The sequence below is a fragment of the Leiobunum rupestre genome, chromosome 9 (assembly GCF_980474605.1).
Source record: "Leiobunum rupestre chromosome 9, qqLeiRupe1.1.hap1, whole genome shotgun sequence".
Lineage (NCBI taxonomy): Eukaryota > Metazoa > Arthropoda > Arachnida > Opiliones > Sclerosomatidae > Leiobunum > Leiobunum rupestre.
Genome location: NC_143392.1, coordinates 29373893 through 29396095, shown reverse-complemented (window position 1 = coordinate 29396095; position 22203 = coordinate 29373893). Strand labels below are relative to the sequence as shown.

At 34.7% G+C, this 22203-nt stretch overlaps 1 protein-coding gene across 1 annotated transcript in view; it reads left to right on the top strand.

Moving 5' to 3' along the window:
• Positions 1 to 15952, top strand: part of LOC149927092 (tachykinin-like peptides receptor 99D) — a 99300-nt gene extending 83348 nt beyond the window's left edge. Inside the window, exons 2-6 of the mRNA XM_090159270.1 lie at positions 9504 to 9668; positions 9739 to 9987; positions 13269 to 13369; positions 13469 to 13559; positions 15800 to 15952. Coding sequence (XP_090015396.1) covers positions 9504 to 9668; positions 9739 to 9987; positions 13269 to 13369; positions 13469 to 13559; positions 15800 to 15952 — 759 coding nt within the window. The remainder of the gene's footprint in view (positions 1 to 9503; positions 9669 to 9738; positions 9988 to 13268; positions 13370 to 13468; positions 13560 to 15799) is intronic.
• Positions 15953 to 22203: the final 6251 nt, after the last annotated feature.

The window sequence follows — 22203 nt, the reverse complement described above, 5'->3', positions numbered from 1 at the left end:
CATGACGGTGCGCCTCCACATCAACCTAGAGCAGTGGTAGACTACCTTTCCGCTGAACTCGAACATCGATGGATAGGCCGCAACGGACCCGTCCAATGGCTTCTTAGCTCGCCTGACCTCACACCGATGGACTTCTTCCTGTGAGGTTTCATTAAAGCTCATGTTAAGAGAGTTGTCGAATTACGTCAGCGTATCATCGATGCCTTTCAGTTGATCGCTCCCGACATGATCCATCGTGCATTCCGAAGTACGCTTCATCGCACTGAAACATGTATCGCGGCAGACGCAGGAATTATTGAACCATTCTTGTAATGTCCCAACCTTTAATTCGTTAGAAGTGATTAAAAATGCTTTTGTTTGATTGAATAGAACTTGTTTATCGTTCTCTCATTTGTTAAACAACCCTTTGGCCTGCTATGGCTAACCTGTTTTTTTTTCTGACCTCAATATCTAGGGATAAAATAGGTCGATTTCGATCAAACCAACGCTATTTGTAGGTTTTCACGTAAGCTCTTCAACTTTCTCATTGAAACGTTTTTCCTACCACCTATCGGTTAAATAAATTTTGAAAAAAAGGGACAAGTTATTCGATATTTCTTCAAATTTACAATTTGAAATCTCAAATAGTTGTTGAGAAATGCCTGGTCAGAGCAAATTGGGCCACCCTGTAGGTCCTTGTCTTAGAAGCTTTAATAATTAAGGTCAGACAGTCTAGATTAATTTTATCGTAAGCAATTACGGTAAATTGCCAAGGACTGCTATAATGGAGCTGTCAATGTTAGGAGAAAGTTTTAGTTCCCATTAGCAACGATTCTAGGAGTTGAAGTCACCTTTTGGAAGTATTTGGTGACATTAATTAATTCTATAAAAAATCAAATCGAATAAAGCTTGAGATAGGGCTAGGCTGTTGACATCTTGAGTTACAGAAGGATAAAAATTTGTGAAAGTAATCGGGAAAAAAGGTTCTAATATGGGACTTCCAAATTCAAAATGAAGGACCTAGACCTTAGGCTTTCGAGTGGGACTAGGTTTTAATCCGATGTGTAGTTAGAATAAGGTCCACCTACCAATACCGTTCTTTTTTCCAAATACTTAAAAGGCTACTCGCTACCTTCAGATCCAAGATTCTTTAGCTTAAACAATTTAATTACAATTTCGTTTAGATCCCTGGCGGTCGTATAACTGTAAACCGTGGCGTTGCCATTATTAAATGTACCTTTTTTACCTTTAAGTGTAAATGACAGTACCTCTTTCCCGGTATTGAGAGCGCTGATTAAAGATGGTAAACCAAATCGGTTTGAGCTAGGAATACAATACACTACGGGCTTCTCTCTCTCTCTCTCTCTCTCTCGCTCTCTCTCTCTCTCGCTCTCTCGCTCTACGGCAACGCAGCGCGAGCCAGAATCGCGGACATAAAGGTTTAGCGCCACCTTTTCTACATGTTTAAAAAACATTCGTCTGCTAGTTTTCGAATATAAATACTCCTCCCCATAACTTCACTTTAGGAAATTAGTTAAGTGTATATTTTTAGAATTTAATGTTGTTTTTACTAACTAGTTCAATAATTTTAATAATGGGAAGATACTATTGCTATGATAATTGTCGTAGTGACTCTAGGTGCCATAAGGATATAGTTTTTTTATCCCATACCTAAACCTGGTTGGAATGGGAAAAACAAACACATAACCCAAAAATGGATCGAGTCGATTAACCGTCAAAGCATTACTGTCGAAACTTTAAAACAACATCACCACGTTTATCATTGACATTTTGCGGATGGTAAGGAACCCACCAAGGAAAACCCTTTCCCTAAGCGACTTAAATATCCAAAAACTGTTATATATATAAAGAAATAATAATATATTTATTTGTTATATATCTGTTGCATTGCTAACGGGCTTAGACAATGCACTATAATTAATATGTTCTTGTAATAATTAATTTATCACTATCCCTAAATTTGAAGGTTCCAGAATTTTCCTTGCTTGATTTTCAATTTGCATATTGCACCTATTTTGCCAAGGAAATAAACTAAATGTTCATTGTCTATTCCTACTAAAACACGAGACTAGAAATACGCGAACAGAAAAACTAGCAGACGAAAAGTATAAAAGTGCTACGATAGATGGCGATACTTGTTATAGCCGTGAATTTTTTACTGTCCCGACTAAAACGGGAGATGACCACTCCCGGTTAGTTCGAATCATCCTACGTTTGAGTAAGAAGTTATTTCAATTTTAAAACTGTTCACATTCTAACTTATTTCCAAAACCTAGTGTCTGAAAATAATCATGTCAATTAACGCTAACGCATACGCGTTTATCTACCTAATTTCTAGAACCACGTATCTGAAGCAATTAATTAACACTAACGCATTTGTGTTTCGTTAACTTATTTCCAAAACTAGGTACCTCAAAAAAATAATTTCGAGTAAAAATCATTCAAATTTTAAAACTGTTCGCGTTCTACCTTATTTCCAAACCCAAGTATCTAAAAATTTTCGATGTGAGTTTAATTAGCTTTGAGGCATGCCATTTCATAAATGTCGGACTAATATTACGGCTGGGCTTACTTGGTACCAGCTAATTCAATTTATATATGCCGGCTATACAAATATTTGTAATCGTATTTTTCACGTTTCATCAATAGTTTTGAGATTCGTAAACTGCAGTAGGACCATTCTGATTGCTGCTCATTGGCTCTTGAAATTGTTCCGAGTGATCTAGAGAAGATATTATCTAGATTGTTCCGAGTGATCTAGAGAAAATATTATCTAGATTGTTCCGAGTGATCTAGAGATGATATTATCTAGATTGTTCCGAGTGATCTAGAGATGATATTATCTAGATTGTTCCGACTGATCTAGAGAAGATATTATCTAGATTGTTCCGAGTGATCTAAAGAAGATATTATCTAGATTGTTCCGAGTGATCTAGAGGAGATATTATCTAGATTGTTCCAAGTGATCTAGAGAAGATATTATCTAGATTGTTCCGACTGATCTAGAGGAGATATTATCTAGATTGTTCCGAGTGATCTAGAGATGATATTATCTAGATTGTTCCGAGTGATCTAGAGAAGATATTATCTAGAATTTTCCGAGTGATCTAGAGAAGATATTATCTAGAATTTTCCAAGTGATCTAGAGAAGATATTATCTAGATTGTTCCGAGTGATCTAGAGATGATATTATCTAGAATGTTCCGAGTGATCTAGAGAAGATATTATCTAGATTGTTCCGAGTGATCTAGAGAAGATATTATCTAGATTGTTCCGAGTGATCTAGAGAAAATATTATCTAGATTGTTCCGAGTGATCTAGAGATGATATTATCTAGATTGTTCCGAGTGATCTAGAGATGATATTATCTAGAATTTTCCGAGTGATCTAGAGAAGATATTATCTAGAATTTTCCAAGTGATCTAGAGAAGATATTATCTAGATTGTTCCGAGTGATCTAGAGATGATATTATCTAGAATGTTCCGAGTGATCTAGAGAAGATATTATCTAGATTGTTCCGAGTGATCTAGAGAAGATATTATCTAGATTGTTCCGACTGATCTAGAGAAGATATTATCTAGATTGTTCCGAGTGATCTAAAGAAGATATTATCTAGATTGTTCCGAGTGATCTAGAGGAGATATTATCTAGATTGTTCCGAGTGATCTAGAGATGATATTATCTAGATTGTTCCGAGTGATCTAGAGATGATATTATCTAGAATTCTCCGAGTGATCTAGAGAAGATATTATCTAGAATTTTCCAAGTGATCTAGAGAAGATATTATCTAGATTGTTCCGAGTGATCTAGAGATGATATTATCTAGAATGTTCCGAGTGATCTAGAGAAGATATTATCTAGATTGTTCCGACTGATCTAGAGAAGATATTATCTAGATTGTTCCGAGTGATCTAAAGAAGATATTATCTAGATTGTTCCGAGTGATCTAGAGGAGATATTATCTAGATTGTTCCAAGTGATCTAGAGAAGATATTATCTAGATTGTTCCGACTGATCTAGAGGAGATATTATCTAGATTGTTCCGAGTGATCTAGAGATGATATTATCTAGATTGTTCCGAGTGATCTAGAGAAGATATTATCTAGAATTTTCCGAGTGATCTAGAGAAGATATTATCTAGAATTTTCCAAGTGATCTAGAGAAGATATTATCTAGATTGTTCCGAGTGATCTAGAGATGATATTATCTAGAATGTTCCGAGTGATCTAGAGAAGATATTATCTAGATTGTTCCGACTGATCTAGAGAAGATATTATCTAGATTGTTCCAAGTGATCTAGAGAAGATATTATCTAGATTGTTCCGACTGATCTAGAGGAGATATTATCTAGATTGTTCCGAGTGATCTAGAGATGATATTATCTAGAATTTTCCGAGTGATCTAGAGAAGATATTATCTAGAATTTTCCAAGTGATCTAGAGAAGATATTATCTAGATTGTTCCGAGTGATCTAGAGATGATATTATCTAGAATGTTCCGAGTGATCTAGGGAAGATATTATCTAGATTGTTCCGAGTGATCTAGAGAAGATATTATCTAGATTGTTCCGACTGATCTAGAGAAGATATTATCTAGATTGTTCCGAGTGATCTAAAGAAGATATTATCTAGATTGTTCCGAGTGATCTAGAGGAGATATTATCTAGATTGTTCCGAGTGATCTAGAGAAGATATTATCTAGATTGTTCCGACTGATCTAGAGGAGATATTATCTAGATTGTTCCGAGTGATCTAGAGATGATATTATCTAGATTGTTCCGAGTGATCTAGAGAAGATATTATCTAGAATTTTCCGAGTGATCTAGAGGAGATATTATCTAGATTGTTCCGAGTGATCTAGAGATGATATTATCTAGATTGTTCCGAGTGATCTAGAGAAGATATTATCTAGAATTTTCCGAGTGATCTAGAGAAGATATTATCTAGAATTTTCCAAGTGATCTAGAGAAGATATTATCTAGATTGTTCCGAGTGATCTAGAGATGATATTATCTAGAATGTTCCGAGTGATCTAGAGATGATATTATCTAGAATGTTCCGAGTGATCTAGAGAAGATATTATCTAGATTGTTCCGAGTGATCTAGAGAAGATATTATCTAGATTGTTCCGAGTGATCTAGAGAAAATATTATCTAGATTGTTCCGAGTGATCTAGAGATGATATTATCTAGATTGTTCCGAGTGATCTAGAGATGATATTATCTAGAATGTTCCGAGTGATCTAGAGAAGATATTATCTAGATTGTTCCGAGTGATCTAGAGAAAATATTATCTAGATTGTTCCGAGTGATCTAGAGATGATATTATCTAGATTGTTCCGAGTGATCTAGAGATGATATTATCTAGAATTTTCCGAGTGATCTAGAGAAGATATTATCTAGAATTTTCCAAGTGATCTAGAGAAGATATTATCTAGATTGTTCCGAGTGATCTAGAGATGATATTATCTAGAATGTTCCGAGTGATCTAGAGAAGATATTATCTAGATTGTTCCGAGTGATCTAGAGAAGATATTATCTAGATTGTTCCGACTGATCTAGAGAAGATATTATCTAGATTGTTCCGAGTGATCTAAAGAAGATATTATCTAGATTGTTCCGAGTGATCTAGAGAAAATATTATCTAGATTGTTCCGAGTGATCTAGAGATGATATTATCTAGATTGTTCCGAGTGATCTAGAGATGATATTATCTAGAATTTTCCAAGTGATCTAGAGAAGATATTATCTAGATTGTTCCGAGTGATCTAGAGATGATATTATCTAGAATGTTCCGAGTGATCTAGAGAAGATATTATCTAGATTGTTCAGAGTGATCTAGAGATGATATTATCTAGAATGTTCCGAGTGATCTAGAGAAGATATTATCTAGATTGTTCCGAGTGATCTAGAGAAGATATTATCTAGATTGTTCCGAGTGATCTAGAGAAGATATTATCTAGATTGTTCCGAGTGATCTAGAGATGATATTATCTAGAATGTTCCGAGTGATCTAGAGAAGATATTATCTAGATTGTTCCTAGTGATCTAGAGAAGATATTATCTAGATTGTTCCGAGTGATCTAGAGAAAATATTATCTAGATTGTTCCGAGTGATCTAGAGATGATATTATCTAGATTGTTCCGAGTGATCTAGAGATGATATTATCTGGAATTTTCCGAGTGATCTAGAGAAGATATTATCTAGAATTTTCCAAGTGATCTAGAGAAGATATTATCTAGATTGTTCCGAGTGATCTAGAGATGATATTATCTAGAATGTTCCGAGTGATCTAGAGAAGATATTATCTAGATTGTTCCGAGTGATCTAGAGAAGATATTATCTAGATTGTTCCGACTGATCTAGAGAAGATATTATCTAGATTGTTCCGAGTGATCTAAAGAAGATATTATCTAGATTGTTCCGAGTGATCTAGAGGAGATATTATCTAGATTGTTCCGAGTGATCTAGAGATGATATTATCTAGATTGTTCCGAGTGATCTAGAGATGATATTATCTAGAATTTTCCGAGTGATCTAGAGAAGATATTATCTAGAATTTTCCAAGTGATCTAGAGAAGATATTATCTAGATTGTTCCGAGTGATCTAGAGATGATATTATCTAGAATGTTCCGAGTGATCTAGAGAAGATATTATCTAGATTGTTCCGACTGATCTAGAGAAGATATTATCTAGATTGTTCCGAGTGATCTAAAGAAGATATTATCTAGATTGTTCCGAGTGATCTAGAGGAGATATTATCTAGATTGTTCCAAGTGATCTAGAGAAGATATTATCTAGATTGTTCCGACTGATCTAGAGGAGATATTATCTAGATTGTTCCGAGTGATCTAGAGATGATATTATCTAGATTGTTCCGAGTGATCTAGAGAAGATATTATCTAGAATTTTCCGAGTGATCTAGAGAAGATATTATCTAGAATTTTCCAAGTGATCTAGAGAAGATATTATCTAGATTGTTCCGAGTGATCTAGAGATGATATTATCTAGAATGTTCCGAGTGATCTAGAGAAGATATTATCTAGATTGTTCCGACTGATCTAGAGAAGATATTATCTAGATTGTTCCAAGTGATCTAGAGAAGATATTATCTAGATTGTTCCGACTGATCTAGAGGAGATATTATCTAGATTGTTCCGAGTGATCTAGAGATGATATTATCTAGAATTATCCGAGTGATCTAGAGAAGATATTATCTAGAATTTTCCAAGTGATCTAGAGAAGATATTATCTAGATTGTTCCGAGTGATCTAGAGATGATATTATCTAGAATGTTCCGAGTGATCTAGGGAAGATATTATCTAGATTGTTCCGAGTGATCTAGAGAAGATATTATCTAGATTGTTCCGACTGATCTAGAGAAGATATTATCTAGATTGTTCCGAGTGATCTAAAGAAGATATTATCTAGATTGTTCCGAGTGATCTAGAGGATATATTATCTAGATTGTTCCGAGTGATCTAGAGAAGATATTATCTAGATTGTTCCGACTGATCTAGAGGAGATATTATCTAGATTGTTCCGAGTGATCTAGAGATGATATTATCTAGATTGTTCCGAGTGATCTAGAGAAGATATTATCTAGAATTTTCCGAGTGATCTAGAGAAGATATTATATAGATTGTTCAGAGTGATCTAGAGATGATATTATCTAGAATGTTCCGAGTGATCTAGAGAAGATATTATCTAGATTGTTCCGAGTGATCTAGAGAAGATATTATCTAGATTGTTCCGAGTGATCTAGAGATGATATTATCTAGAATTTTCCGAGTGATCTAGAGAAGATATTATCTAGAATTTTCCAAGTGATCTAGAGAAGATATTATCTAGATTGTTCCGAGTGATCTAGAGATGATATTATCTAGAATGTTCCGAGTGATCTAGAGAAGATATTATCTAGATTGTTCCGAGTGATCTAGAGAAGATATTATCTAGATTGTTCCGACTGATCTAGAGAAGATATTATCTAGATTGTTCCGAGTGATCTAAAGAAGATATTATCTAGATTGTTCCGAGTGATCTAGAGGAGATATTATCTAGATTGTTCCAAGTGATCTAGAGAAGATATTATCTAGATTGTTCCGACTGATCTAGAGGAGATATTATCTAGATTGTTCCGAGTGATCTAGAGATGATATTATCTAGATTGTTCCGAGTGATCTAGAGAAGATATTATCTAGAATTTTCCGAGTGATCTAGAGAAGATATTATCTAGAATTTTCCAAGTGATCTAGAGAAGATATTATCTAGATTGTTCCGAGTGATCTAGAGATGATATTATCTAGAATGTTCCGAGTGATCTAGAGATGATATTATCTAGAATGTTCCGAGTGATCTAGAGAAGATATTATCTAGATTGTTCCGAGTGATCTAGAGAAAATATTATCTAGATTGTTCCGAGTGATCTAGAGATGATATTATCTAGATTGTTCCGAGTGATCTAGAGATGATATTATCTAGAATTTTCCGAGTGATCTAGAGAAGATATTATCTAGAATTTTCCAAGTGATCTAGAGAAGATATTATCTAGATTGTTCCGAGTGATCTAGAGATGATATTATCTAGAATGTTCCGAGTGATCTAGAGAAGATATTATCTAGATTGTTCCGAGTGATCTAGAGAAGATATTATCTAGATTGTTCCGACTGATCTAGAGAAGATATTATCTAGATTGTTCCGAGTGATCTAAAGAAGATATTATCTAGATTGTTCCGAGTGATCTAGAGGAGATATTATCTAGATTGTTCCGAGTGATCTAGAGATGATATTATCTAGATTGTTCCGAGTGATCTAGAGATGATATTATCTAGAATTTTCCGAGTGATCTAGAGAAGATATTATCTAGAATTTTCCAAGTGATCTAGAGAAGATATTATCTAGATTGTTCCGAGTGATCTAGAGATGATATTATCTAGAATGTTCCGAGTGATCTAGAGAAGATATTATCTAGATTGTTCCGACTGATCTAGAGAAGATATTATCTAGATTGTTCCGAGTGATCTAGAGAAGATATTATCTAGATTGTTCCGACTGATCTAGTGAGATATTATCTAGATTGTTCCGAGTGATCTAGAGATGATATTATCTAGATTGTTCCGAGTGATCTAGAGAAGATATTATCTAGAATTTTCCGAGTGATCTAGAGAAGATATTATCTAGATTGTTCAGAGTGATCTAGAGATGATATTATCTAGAATGTTCCGAGTGATCTAGAGAAGATATTATCTAGATTGTTCCGAGTGATCTAGAGAAGATATTATCTAGATTGTTCCGAGTGATCTAGAGAAGATATTATCTAGATTGTTCCGAGTGATCTACAGAAGATATTAATGTCGATTAATAATCGTGACGACTCATTCACAATCTAATAATATTGGTGAATTATTAATCGTGATTAATAATCATGGCTATTCATTACCAATCGATTAATATTCGTGTACGTTCGATCCCAATAGATTCTTAATTGTAATTTATCATTTAGGTGCTATCGGTGAACGTCAGTATATTTTCATTGACCGCCATAGCTTTGGAGCGCTACAGGGCAATCATGCACCCGCTGAAACCAAGGGCCACCAAAAGCAGGGTCAAAGTGTACGTCATTTGTATTTGGGTCTCGTCTACCATTTCAGCCATTCCTTACGCCATGGTACAACCAACAGGGATTTTGCTTTCATTAACGGGACAAATAATTAATTTCCAAAATTTCGTCCGAGAAGGCGCTGAAGGTGAGGTTCATCTACGACCACGAGACCCGCAACGACACCAAACCCTTCTGCGAAGTGGTGGACTTCAATCCTCTGGCCTGGAAGATCTACAACCACTCTCTGGTCGTGTTGCAGTACCTCCTGCCGCTTTGTATCATCGTCTACGTGTACGGCCGGATGGGACTCCGTCTTCGAGAGGAAAAAACTCCCGGAAACTCCCAAGAGGCCCGAGACGCCGCGTTACAGCGAAACAAACGAAAGGTCAGTCCCATTAGGGGGTCAGTCAGTTCCCTGTCTTCCGTGTGGTCATTTTCCCCCCGAGATCCATTTGGAGAATGAACCAGGGATGCAGAGGCGTAGCCCGGAGTGTGGTTGTATGTATCCCCCCCCCCCCGAAACAAAATCCTGGCTAAGCTGATGCAGGAATGGGCATTTTTTTAACATCTAATCTCAACTCACAAGCAGCTCGTGTTAACCTCTTCTCAAGAGCGGTTCAAATAATGTTACGTCTCTCATGGGCACTGAAATCAAACGGGAAATGCGAACATTAAGGTTTGGGTTCTTGTGATAGGTAAAAAAAGGACTTTGTAAACCAATCGAGGTAACCAGCGTAAAAAAGTAAACTTAAACAGAAATTTAAGTCCCTGCTGCTTGGTTTTGCGCTTGTTTCAGCCTACTTCCAGGGGCTAGTAGGTCGTACTTTGAAGCTCTCTGGCGCTCTTTTAACTCATCGTAGGAAAATGGGGAAAAAACAGGCATACTTCTCAACTCACCCCCTACAACTACTTAAAGTTTTTGCATAAACTTTTGAAACACCTTGTATTGTCTATTTAATCAACAAATTAAATTATATGCGCCTATATTAAAAGGTGGGTAAGAATGTCGACTCACCGTGAAAAAATTTGAATTGATATGAAAACCATTTTCCTACCTTGTGCAGTTTCGTGTTTTCAGTTTAAAATCGTCTGCGTGTAACGAAATAGAAGATAAATAATAATAATAAAAATAATAATAATAATAAATAATAATAAATCAGCTTGTCGGTCTTTCATATAAATTCTAATTTTGTTTGGTGGGTCGGCATTTTTACCCACCCTTCAATATAGGAGTATGACGGTTTGAGTCTATTTGATCTATTCCCAAATGATCGAACGGGTCCCATTTGATCGAATTTCCATTTGATCGAATTGCATTTGATCGAATGGCATTTGATCGAATTGCATTTGATCGAATGGCATTTGATCGAATTGCATTTGATCGAACGAAATTTGATCGAAAGCTACTGTAGGGTAAAACTACTAGTTTTTGGGAGTAAATCGAAAAGGCAACGGTTCATACGCGCCTACGGCGCGCGTACATCAACCTAACCTAACCTAACCTAACCTAACCTAACCTGACCCTATTTATATATATCAAAAACAACGGGCCGTTATCGTCGATGTCATAAAAAATTCCATCATATAGTGTATAAAGTAAAAATCTCTTCATCTTTGTGGCTTAATACAGTTAAAGCAATTAATTATTCCATCATTATTCCTTCTGCACTTAACCAATGAATTATTCAATCATTATTCCTTCTGCACTTAAGCAATGAATTATTCAATCATTATTCCTTCTGCACTTAAGCAATGAATTATTCAATCATTATTCCTTCTGCACTTCATATTGACATTCGGTAAAATAAAAACATACCAACTGGTACTATAAATACTTTTGAATTCGATCAAATAGTATTCGATCATTTGAAGGTTCGATCTTATGAAACAAATGACAAATGGGATTCGATCAAATGGAATTTCGATCAATTGCAACGTATAATGATCGACTGTCGATCACATATTTTTCGATCAAATGGACCAACACCAGTATAACTACCAAAGTAATATAAAATTTGAAAAGATCAACGTACAAGCGTAAATTTTATAGCCCAGAAAACCCGCTTTATAGGCTAATTATAACTCGTTCGTCTCATTTAGTCGAGAGTTTAAATAGTAAAAATTTCAGGTCCCTTCTTATTTCGCTCAAGTAACCGGAATGAGCGCACATTTTCGGCCGTCTTTAGACTAAGACATTACGCTTGATACTATGAAGTTATTTAATTTAATTTAATTTATTTTATTTAATTATTTAATACATTTATATTCCACCAGAATATCCTTAGTCAGGGAAGCCCTAATTTCCAATTTGAAAGAACGCCATCTTGAACGTCGAGATCACAGTTTTCAAGGTCAAAATACCCTTGTTTAAAATAGTTATTTTTACCTCTCCGAGGGGACTTTGTACCCTAGGAGGGGTTATACAACCACCGTGTCTGTCTGTCGGTCTGTCAGGCCTGCGAACGCATTTTCGAAGCAAAGGGTAATCGCTGCGTACGCAGTTTCTTAGAATCAGGGAAAAGGTTTTTCCAGAAGCGCCCTCTTGAACGACAGGTGAGCGTTCTACCGCAGAACCACGGATACAGTTACGCTTCACTGAAAATTAAAAACTCTTCCGAGGAGAGGTATATTTTGACTTGCCAACTTGTTATTATACGAGTTCAGTATATCTTAAAGTTCTAAACATTTTGGAGGTCGAAATTAATCGCCATTTTGAAGGTTGGATCGACCATTTACTAAAGATCGCCCTGCCCCGCTTTAGGTCGCTCCCAGCAAGGCGATAGGCGGAGCCTATTAATAACGTAAGACTGTAAGGTCAAATCTCTTGGTTTTGATTGGCTGTTAAAATGGTACGGGTTTTTTCAGTCGCGACGGCTAAATAAAAAATGTTCTGCTAACTCTAGCTACAGTCTCATCTTCCCTCTGGTGGCAGACATTTGGAATTCGTGAAATCATACTCCCCTTAAATTGGGATGGAATTGCGAAGTTGGTTAAATACTGAATATTAAATATTGAATATTAAATATTTAATATTAAATATTTAATATTAAATATTTAATATTCAATATTGAATTAATGCTATTACGTGCTTAGAATTACTGATGAAAATCTAATAAATATAAATCTATAAATATAATCTATAAGAAACTATAAATATCGAAAACTATGGCTAAAGTGTGACCTAATTTAAATAATGCCTATAAAACATTTATAAGTTTTATTTGAAAATGTGCTCTGAACAGATTTTAATTTCTAACGATTTTAACAAAATAAATCCATTTATCTGACGCCATTCTTGTATAAAAAATTTCATTTAAACGTGTCAAAATGTTGGGTTGGCAGTTAGTCAATTTGAAGATGTTTTTTTAAACATTACTAGAGGGTTAATAAAAAATTGCTCTGAACTAATTCGATAGATTCTTCTCAAACGAAAAGGAAACTGATCCAAATATGACAGTTGTCGTGCCATTCGCAGAGTTTCTACAGAAGTATATTAAATTATTTATAAATAATATTAAGCCTCTGACATATATTTTAGAAAATATGATATATTTTAATCGACACTATTTTTTATTTCGAAACATATTTTAAAAAAAGCGGGAACTTGCGAACCTATTTCTCATTAAATATGTCTGATAATATTGATTGATATTTGGCAAATTTCAGGTAATCAAGATGCTGGTGATAGTGGTGGGTCTCTTCGCTTTCTGTTGGCTGCCTCTTCAATCGTACAACGTGTTTCAAGCCATCTTTCCCAATATCAACGAGTGAGCTATTTCGACTATTACTTCAAACAGAAACCCACCTCCACGTATATAGTATCGATTTTATCATTCTAAACTCATTTCCCCCGATATTTTGACTAGGTACAAGTACATTAACGTTCTCTGGTTCGCCGCCCACTGGCTGGCAATGAGTAATTCATGCTACAATCCATTCGTCTACGCCATTTATAATGTAAGTATGGACTAAAATGTTCTATTTGGAGAGAATTACCATCTTGAGACCAGAAATAATATAGCTACGCTAAGGGAGATGGGCTATTCCATATGGTTTCAGCCAATCATGCCACTATGGGTCCTACGATTTTTATAAAATTTTTGTAGACTTATTCCTTTCGTCAATTGACGAACTTTAACCGATTTCAAGGGCAAAATTTTAAAAAAATATTTTGTTACAGAATTATATTAGCCTAGCTGATTACCCGTGAATTTTAGTTATGTTTTTTTGGGAAATCTCTACCCCAAGATTTAAGTGTTAATAACTTTTATATTTTTAACATATCAACTTGAAACATTCCTTAATTTTGAAGTGTATAGTACGGAAACATCATAAAATCTCAAAAAAAAATTTACACATTTTAGTTGATTTTTAAAAATAAAAAAAATAAAAAAAAAACATTTCGGGGTGTCTGATTCTAATGGGTATTTCGTCATGTGGAGCAACTTTCAAAAATTAAAAAAAAAACAATTTTGTTACCTCTAGACCTTATGTTTCTAACGGTTTAAGTATTGTTTCGTATATTTGTATGGTTTCCCACTGGCAGACAGAAAAACCAAATCTTAGATTCTATAGAATTTATAGAATATTAATAAAAACTTCTTAAAATTTTGACGTAAATTTAATTTCTGACATTTTAAATAAATTATAATTGGTATGCAAATTTGAATTGTTTTAAATATTTGAATAAACCAGCGCATTACATTTTTTGAAAAATAATTTAATCTTAAAGCATCGGTTAAATATAAGCAAGCAATAAAATACTTAAAACACAAGCTATATTTTTATATCATGAGGAATTTATATATTTGGCGAAATATTTTTCTAAATATATTTTGGGACTTTTAAACATCTTTCTTTGGTAACTTATATTTGCCAGTTGAGTCTATAGGTGTCGGTTTTGATAAATTATAAATTATAATACTTTGCAAGGGCCCGTAACATTTTTAGATTTTGTTTGGCCACGTAAAAACGCAACCTTCTTACGCATATTTCATGAAATTTAGTAAATAATCATTTTCTCCATAGTTTTTTCTTCAACAAATGCTACAAACCACTCTTTGTCTTAAACAGCTGAAAAATATTGGCTGATGGAAATATCATCGATTAAAATATCAGATTCGCTATCTTGAGCTGCAGCCACTTTAACCCGTGTATTAAATTCATCCGAGGTTAACTGATGCGTATCAAGTTCAGTATTTGACTGGGGTACCAATTTATGGTTTGACAGAGTGCCAACGATTGTCGAAGCGAAGGAAAGTCCTTCTGAGAATTGGTCACTGTGATTTCTCACATCGGTTTTGGAAGCATAAATAAACTTTATTCCACTATTATTTTGTTTGGTCCATTGAGACAACTGAAATGGAGTTATTTGATTTAAAATCTTGCTACCAAACGCTTCACTGTACCTCCTATACCCTCACCATGGCTAGTTGCAAAGTAATTCCAACCGAGAGAAAATCTAACACATGATTGCAGAGGTTCAACAAGTTCTTACAAATTTTATATTGCGATGCAGCCATCATTGAAATAGTGGATATGCTCCAAATTTGGAGGGAAATGTTGAAGCTCCATGGTCAGTTTCATCAGTCCCATCTCTACTATTGGGCTAGATAGGGCTAAGCCCTAGGGCGCCGCGTTACGGAGGATCGCCGTCTGGCCAATTATATATTTAGTATTCAATAAAGACCCGCCCATATAAAAGTGGGCGTCTGATATTATTAGCCCAGGGGCGCCTGAAACGTATAGACGACCCTGAGTTTCACCCCTTACAATAAAACACGAAATAATAGTTTTCTGCAAAATCGATTAGTATTAGAGCATGCCTTCTTGGTAAGTCTTCCTTCAATCTTCTTAAGTACAAGGTTTGTGATTTAGCCACAATGTGATGGTCAAGTGCTTTCTGGATTGATATTGAAAAGTTTTCGGAGAAGTCACTTACTGTCTGTGTGCGCTCTTGGAGCTTCGTTTGCCTATTTTTATTGATCCAAGACTTGAAAATTATTAATCAAATAACAACTTCACTTCAGTTGCCTCAATGGGCCGAACAAAATATTAGTGGAATAAAGTTTATTTTGCTTCAAAATCCTATGTGTAAACCACAGTGACCAACTTTCAGAACGACTTCGACAATCGGTGGCACTCGATCACACCATGAATTGGTACCGCAGTCAAACACTGAACTTGATACGCTTCAGTTAACTATGGATGAATTTAAAGAGGCTGCAGTTCAAGATAGCGAATCTGTTGTTTTATCGGATGATATTTCCATCGACAAATATGTTTTAGCTGTTTACGACAAAGAGTGGCTTGTGGCATTTGTTGAAGATAAAAACTATAAATATTTTTAAGAATTCGTCAAATGTATAAATTAACGATTTAAAAATACAGCTGGTGTTTTGAGTATTTTATTGCTTGCTTAATATTTTACTTAATAAATTCTATGGTTTAAGATTAAATTATTTTAAAAATCTAATGCGCGGTTTTTTTCCAATATTTACAAAATTAAAATTTTGCATATTTATATAAATTTATTAAAAAAGTTATAAATTTAAAAAATGGGTAAATTTGAAGTTTTTATTAATAATACAATAAATTCTATAGAATGGAAAAATAACGTTTTTCGAGCAATATCTCAGATTTTGTTTTTCTGGCTGCCAGTGGAAAACAAAACAAATATACGAAACGTTACTTATACCGTTAGAAAAATAAGGTCTAGAGGTAACGAAAAATGTGTTTTATAAATATTTAAAAGTTGCACCACATGACGAAATTCCCATTAGAATCAGCCCCCCAAAATGTGTGTTTTTTTTAATTTTTACAAATCAACTAAAATGTGTAAATGGTTTTTGAGATTTTATTCAGATTCCGTATTATACATTACATAATTAAGGAATGTTTCCAGTTGATATGTTAAAAAAAATAAAAAGTTATTAACACTTTAATCTTGGGGTAGAGATTTCCCGAAAATTAATATTCGGTAACAAAATAATTTTTTTAAATTTTGACCTACAAATCGGCTAATGTTCCTCTATTGACGATAGGAAAAAGTCTACAAAATTTCATAAAAATCGCAGGACCCATGGTGGCATGATTGGCTGCATGCCACGCGAGCCAACAGCTTCCTACACTAACTATTACCGTTAACCACCAATGGTAAACATTATATTTAATGAAATAAATAAAATAATAAAAGTAGGCTGAAAACATTTATGACAGTCGTAGTTTTACATTGAAAGGTTTGATATTTTCAACATAGTTTTTGCCCAAGACGTAGACGAGATTCTGGAAGTTTGGTGTTAATCGGTGATGTTCCGGTAAAATTTTGGTATAAAAATTAATAGTTGGTCGAACAATAAATCATTAATATGTTCAATGAGGCGGGGCTTTTAGTTAATGCAACTTGAAAAATGGAATACTTTAAACCCCTATCTATTTTGGTTCGTTTATCCACACAATCCCAAAGGTTGTAATTAATTTTTTATTTGTGGTAAAGTTAATCTTCGGTTGTTAAGGATTAGTGAGATAATGTTGCTAAAGATCAATATGATTGATTTTTTTTACTGGGTGGTTGAGTAATTTAAACTTAAACGCGCACGTGAAAATAAGGCCACGTTAATTTATAAAATAACTATTTTCAAATAAGAGCAAATTTTCAAATAAAAAATTGTCTCACAACTTATGGGCTTTGCACTGAAAACAATTTCTTGTTAATTTACGTTGAAAAATTAGAGTTATTCCTCCAGTCGTTAGTCTTTGTAAAATCGTTTAATACAGGGTTGCCATGATCTTTTTAATGTAGAAGCGGATGTTATTATGAATGACGGTGGTTAAGGTATATAAGTCATGGTGTTACTTTAAACTAATTTTTTGAGTCCTTCATATTAGTGGCACAGATTTCCGGCTGAGGCTGAACAATCCCCGCCTTTGGTAGTGCTCGAATGTAACCGTGACTTCGCGTATAGATTTTGATAGGGCACTTATTAATTTCATGTACAGGGTGATTTAAATAACATCCATAATTAATAAATAGAGTGATTAATAAAGCGTTGTCGTGGATTTTTCATTTTAGTAAAATTACTCTTAGATTGTTAATTGTTATTGCGTTAATTATTTTAAACGACAGGGTGATTAAGATATTTTTCTTGATATACAGGGTAGTTGAAAAAACGAATATTCATCTTGGGTTATTATTGCGCGCTTATTAAGTTAATGTACAAGATGATTGAAAATTTGTTCAAATTTAAATGCCAAATATGCTAGATACATCAGTGGGATTGTGTGTACTCAAATGCCCTGGACATATTGTTTTGTAACTTCTCTGGCGTCCTAAGCTTAAGCCTACCCAGACTTATGGCTAATCCCCATTGTGTTCGCCCAGCCGTATGACGTGGTTTATTTCGCCTGTTCTCGGATTAAAACTGTACTCTTTTTAGCCTAAAATGTTTTATTCGCCGGTCCCTGGGATAAGAATTACTCCGTCCCATAAACTAATCGCTTGTTCCGGAGTATTAGGGCTACTCTTTTTACTCCTTCTGCAAATTGAATCACAGATTCAAATAAATTAAGTTTTTTTAAATATTGTTAAAGACATATTTTCTTTCTGCGATTTGAACCTCGGTCATTGAATGACAAAAATAACCTGGATTTGCAACCACTAGATGGCTCTGCGTGCGGATTTTAGGGTGTGATCGTTCTGAAAAGAGCGTGACAGTAGTATAGGAAGTGGGGTTGCGGATTGGTTAGCACTTTAAAGAGGAGTCGGGTTCGATCCCAGCTTGTGACACTGGGTGAAAAATAAGATCTTTTTCTTCCGTGCTAAGTTCGCAAGTTCTCTCCCCACAGGTTAAAGGGGGTTTCCCTCGCGTTATTCGGTTTCCCCTTCCATCGAAACTTGTTGAGGTTTAACGATAATAGTGAGTGTAGGGTGGTGTTGGCTCGCGGGGCATGAACGGTTGGCCACCACCCTCCTACGCAGATTAACCCGGTCACCTGAATTAATGGTAATAAAAGTCGCCTTCGGTATTAGCCTAGCTTAGCTTAGTTTTGTTTTCGTTCAAGGCACTTAGGCTAGGCGCCCACTGGCTCTCCGTTTCGTCCTGCCTTCCACAAGGCATTCCCTCCGTTACGAAGCAAAGGCTTGTGAAAGCTAGGACGAAGACGTTACGAAGAGCTGCGAGTGCCTAAATAAATGTCTTGAAGAAACGCATAAAGTAAATCTAAAATCTTCCATTATTTGCAATTTCGGTCACCAGGGTACGATATGAACAAACATTTTACGACGGAGAACTACCCCCCCCCCCCCTTGGGTATTTTAGTCTATAATACATTCGGTCTAGTAGTTTATATCTTTTATTGTTGCCAGAATGACTACCAGGTTACATTGATGTTGTGAAAATGCGATTTTGATAAAAAATGACCAAAAGCGTTCCTTCAGATATAAAGCGAGTGTTTATACGAGATTCATCTAGGCCATTCAAATGAAACGTGTTACTAAATCGCAGGCTCGACGCCAAAATCGAATTTCCCGCCAAATCGCGGCTCAAAATTAACAGCAACTATTATTCGCTTAAGGGTGTAAAATGTTTAACTTATACTGCGTATTATAGGGATATATACCTACTGATATACCATATTTTAGTCATGAAATAGTATTAGAAAATCAATATATAATTAATAATAATTTATTTTGAAAAATCAACGGCAGCATGTGAAGGTACATGTTTCAAACGAATAACATTAGCAGAATATAAATCTGAATACTACTCTGATAATTTCCTGTTCAGATTGAATAATGTGAAGCTCCGTTCTCCAACGCTCCATCTATCAAATGTTTAGGTTATAGGCTTAATTCAAGACAGCGTTGCCAGACAAACCATAATTATCGTTAACTTTGATAAATTTGAGTCAATTTTTGTGATGTACGATAATTTCAAGCCTATTACACTATTTTTGTTAATTCAGCCTGATATTATTATTCTTGTGCTAGTCCTTTTTGCAATAGGTCAAAATTAATTTAAGCATTATTTAAATTTTTATGTAGAACTTCGACAACGTGCATCGCCAATATTTCGACAACATTCAAATTTACCGCCATTTTTCAAGCTTTCGAGAAATTTTTTGCTTACCCGATAATTTTCTGAACTTTTCAAGACCTGGTAGCACTGATTCCATATCGCAACTACGATAAGCTAGCCGCGTAAAGTTAAGACTCCGTAATTAATAATCTATATCTTTTCAAACAGAATCACTTCCAGAAGGTTCTGCGTGATCGCTTCCCATGTTGGAAAACAACGAACCCAAATGGAAAGGTATACAGAGTAAATTACGCGATTGGAGACCGTGGAGGGCAATGTCACCAAGCTAATCTACTACTTCAAAGGTTGGGCAAGTATTTTTTAACAAGCTGTAAATCCTTACGTGACTAGTAACCTTTAAAATTGGTTGATACTTTGCCAGGAGGCAACAACGAACTGGAACCTCAGAAGAATCCACATCAGAATGACAGTTAGCTTCGCGGCGCCCACATTCATCCGACAAAGAGGCCGAGATACATATCAATATTATTCCAGTCTCAAATGGGATTGAATAACAGGATATTTATACGAATAAATCTGATGAATGCGGGTCCTGTTTAGCCCTAAAAATCCTCAAAGTGGTACGCAAAAGTTGACACTCTCAGCCAACGACTTTTGAATTTAAATGTTTCTAGGCTAAAACTTTCACCTGTTGTACAGAGCCTTCACACATTCAATTTAAAAATCTGGAGTTAGATGGCGATACTTGTGACCAAATTAAAATTATACACGCGAAGCCTACAGTTATTTATAGTAATAACAATATCCATTGTCGACCCCTTTATTGTCTGCCCCAATTTTTTTATCTTTTCCACCGGTTCAATAAGTCACGAATATCGTCTTGAAAACGTTTGACACGTATGTCTTAATTGTTTGATGTTACTGCACAATTTTCACTAAACCAGGCGTGTCTCCAGACAAACAGGGGGGGGGCATGGTCTTGGGTTTTTAATATGATTAATTTACTTTCATTTTTTCTGAATAGTAAAAATATATTCTTAATATTAAATATCTACTCTTTGAGGGAGGGGTCATGGGGCCGCGCCTGCACTAAACCGCCTAAAAAAATACATACATAAAATGACCAAGATCAAGGACTACAAAAACCGATCTATAGCGCTCATGACTTCGAGAGCAGCGAACTGGGGAACGTCTAATTTTCATAACACATGGACCAAAATTATTTCTGCACTGTATAAAAATTTCCTTTAAAATCCGTTTATTGAAATGTTAAGTTTTAATTAATTTATAGAATACTATAGCCCTTACAATAATATTTTTTGGCAAATCCTTCTTCAATTATGTATATATTTAAACTTTTGAGATAATAGATATGTTCTGACGATCCAGGTTGATTTGAATTTTGTTAGGGAAAGGATCGAGCTTTCTTTTAGAGCACGAAGGTGATTCCGAGTACACCGAGCCTACTCATCGTCTTAAAATTGCCATTCCTGCCGTCATACACAATGATAAAAAAATTAAACTGTTGCCGAATGATGTTTCAACAAATAACATGGCCTCAATAAAAATTGGAGTACTTATCCCGTAAACAGTTAATACCTTGGTATTTACGCAAGTTTAATTCAGTGTAAAATATAATTATCCCCGATTGAAGAGAACATTTCAATGTTTTTGGTGCCTAAACGATTAATTAATAAATCTGAATAATGCTCTAATTTTGTAAACCAAGTTTATATTCGTAAACTAAAAACTATTCCAACCAATATAAGACTATACCTGAGTGTATATTGATGATGTTATGTAAACAAGATGAAAATAAAACAATTATTTGAACAATGTACTTTATTTAAAAACCAAAAGTTAGCAAAAAAGGTTTTTACAAAAGCAATTGGAAGTTAACACGATTTTAAACAAATTGGAACTTTTATAAAAAGCGCAATGCAAAAATGGTTTCTGTTGTTGAAAAGCTAGTTTTCTTCGTAAATCCAGCTTTCTTGGGCCGAAGTCCACTTGGTCAATTCTTTATCGGTGAACCAAAGAGCGATCTCTTTGTTGGTGCTTGTGACTGAATCGCTTTCGTGAATAAAGATCCTAGAATAAAATCATACGCAAATAGCGAAATTTTGTTGAAGCAAGGGCGTTGACAGAAATTTAAGAAAGCGTTCATTTTAAAATGTTTATAATATATTACAGTACACAACATGGCTTCAATGGAGTTTACAGTATACTAAAGGGTAAGAAACTTAACAATATTTATTATTAATCTAATAATAACCTCATTATTATTCTAATAATAAACTCATTATTTTAAAAAGAACAAAAACCATTTATTAAAATTAAAATTAGAAAGAGTTAAGCAAATAACTATTCATGCTGGTGCCAAGAAGATAAATGAATAGACGCTTCAATAAATCATCTTCCCAAGAAATCGCCAAGAAGTAATATTTCCGAGAGCCAGGACCTGCAAGTCACTGTTAAAAACTTAAAATAACGGAAATTTTTCACCTTTCCGGCAGCAACAAGCGTTCCCCATGGCGTTCCCTTTTACCCAGGTAGCTTTTTTG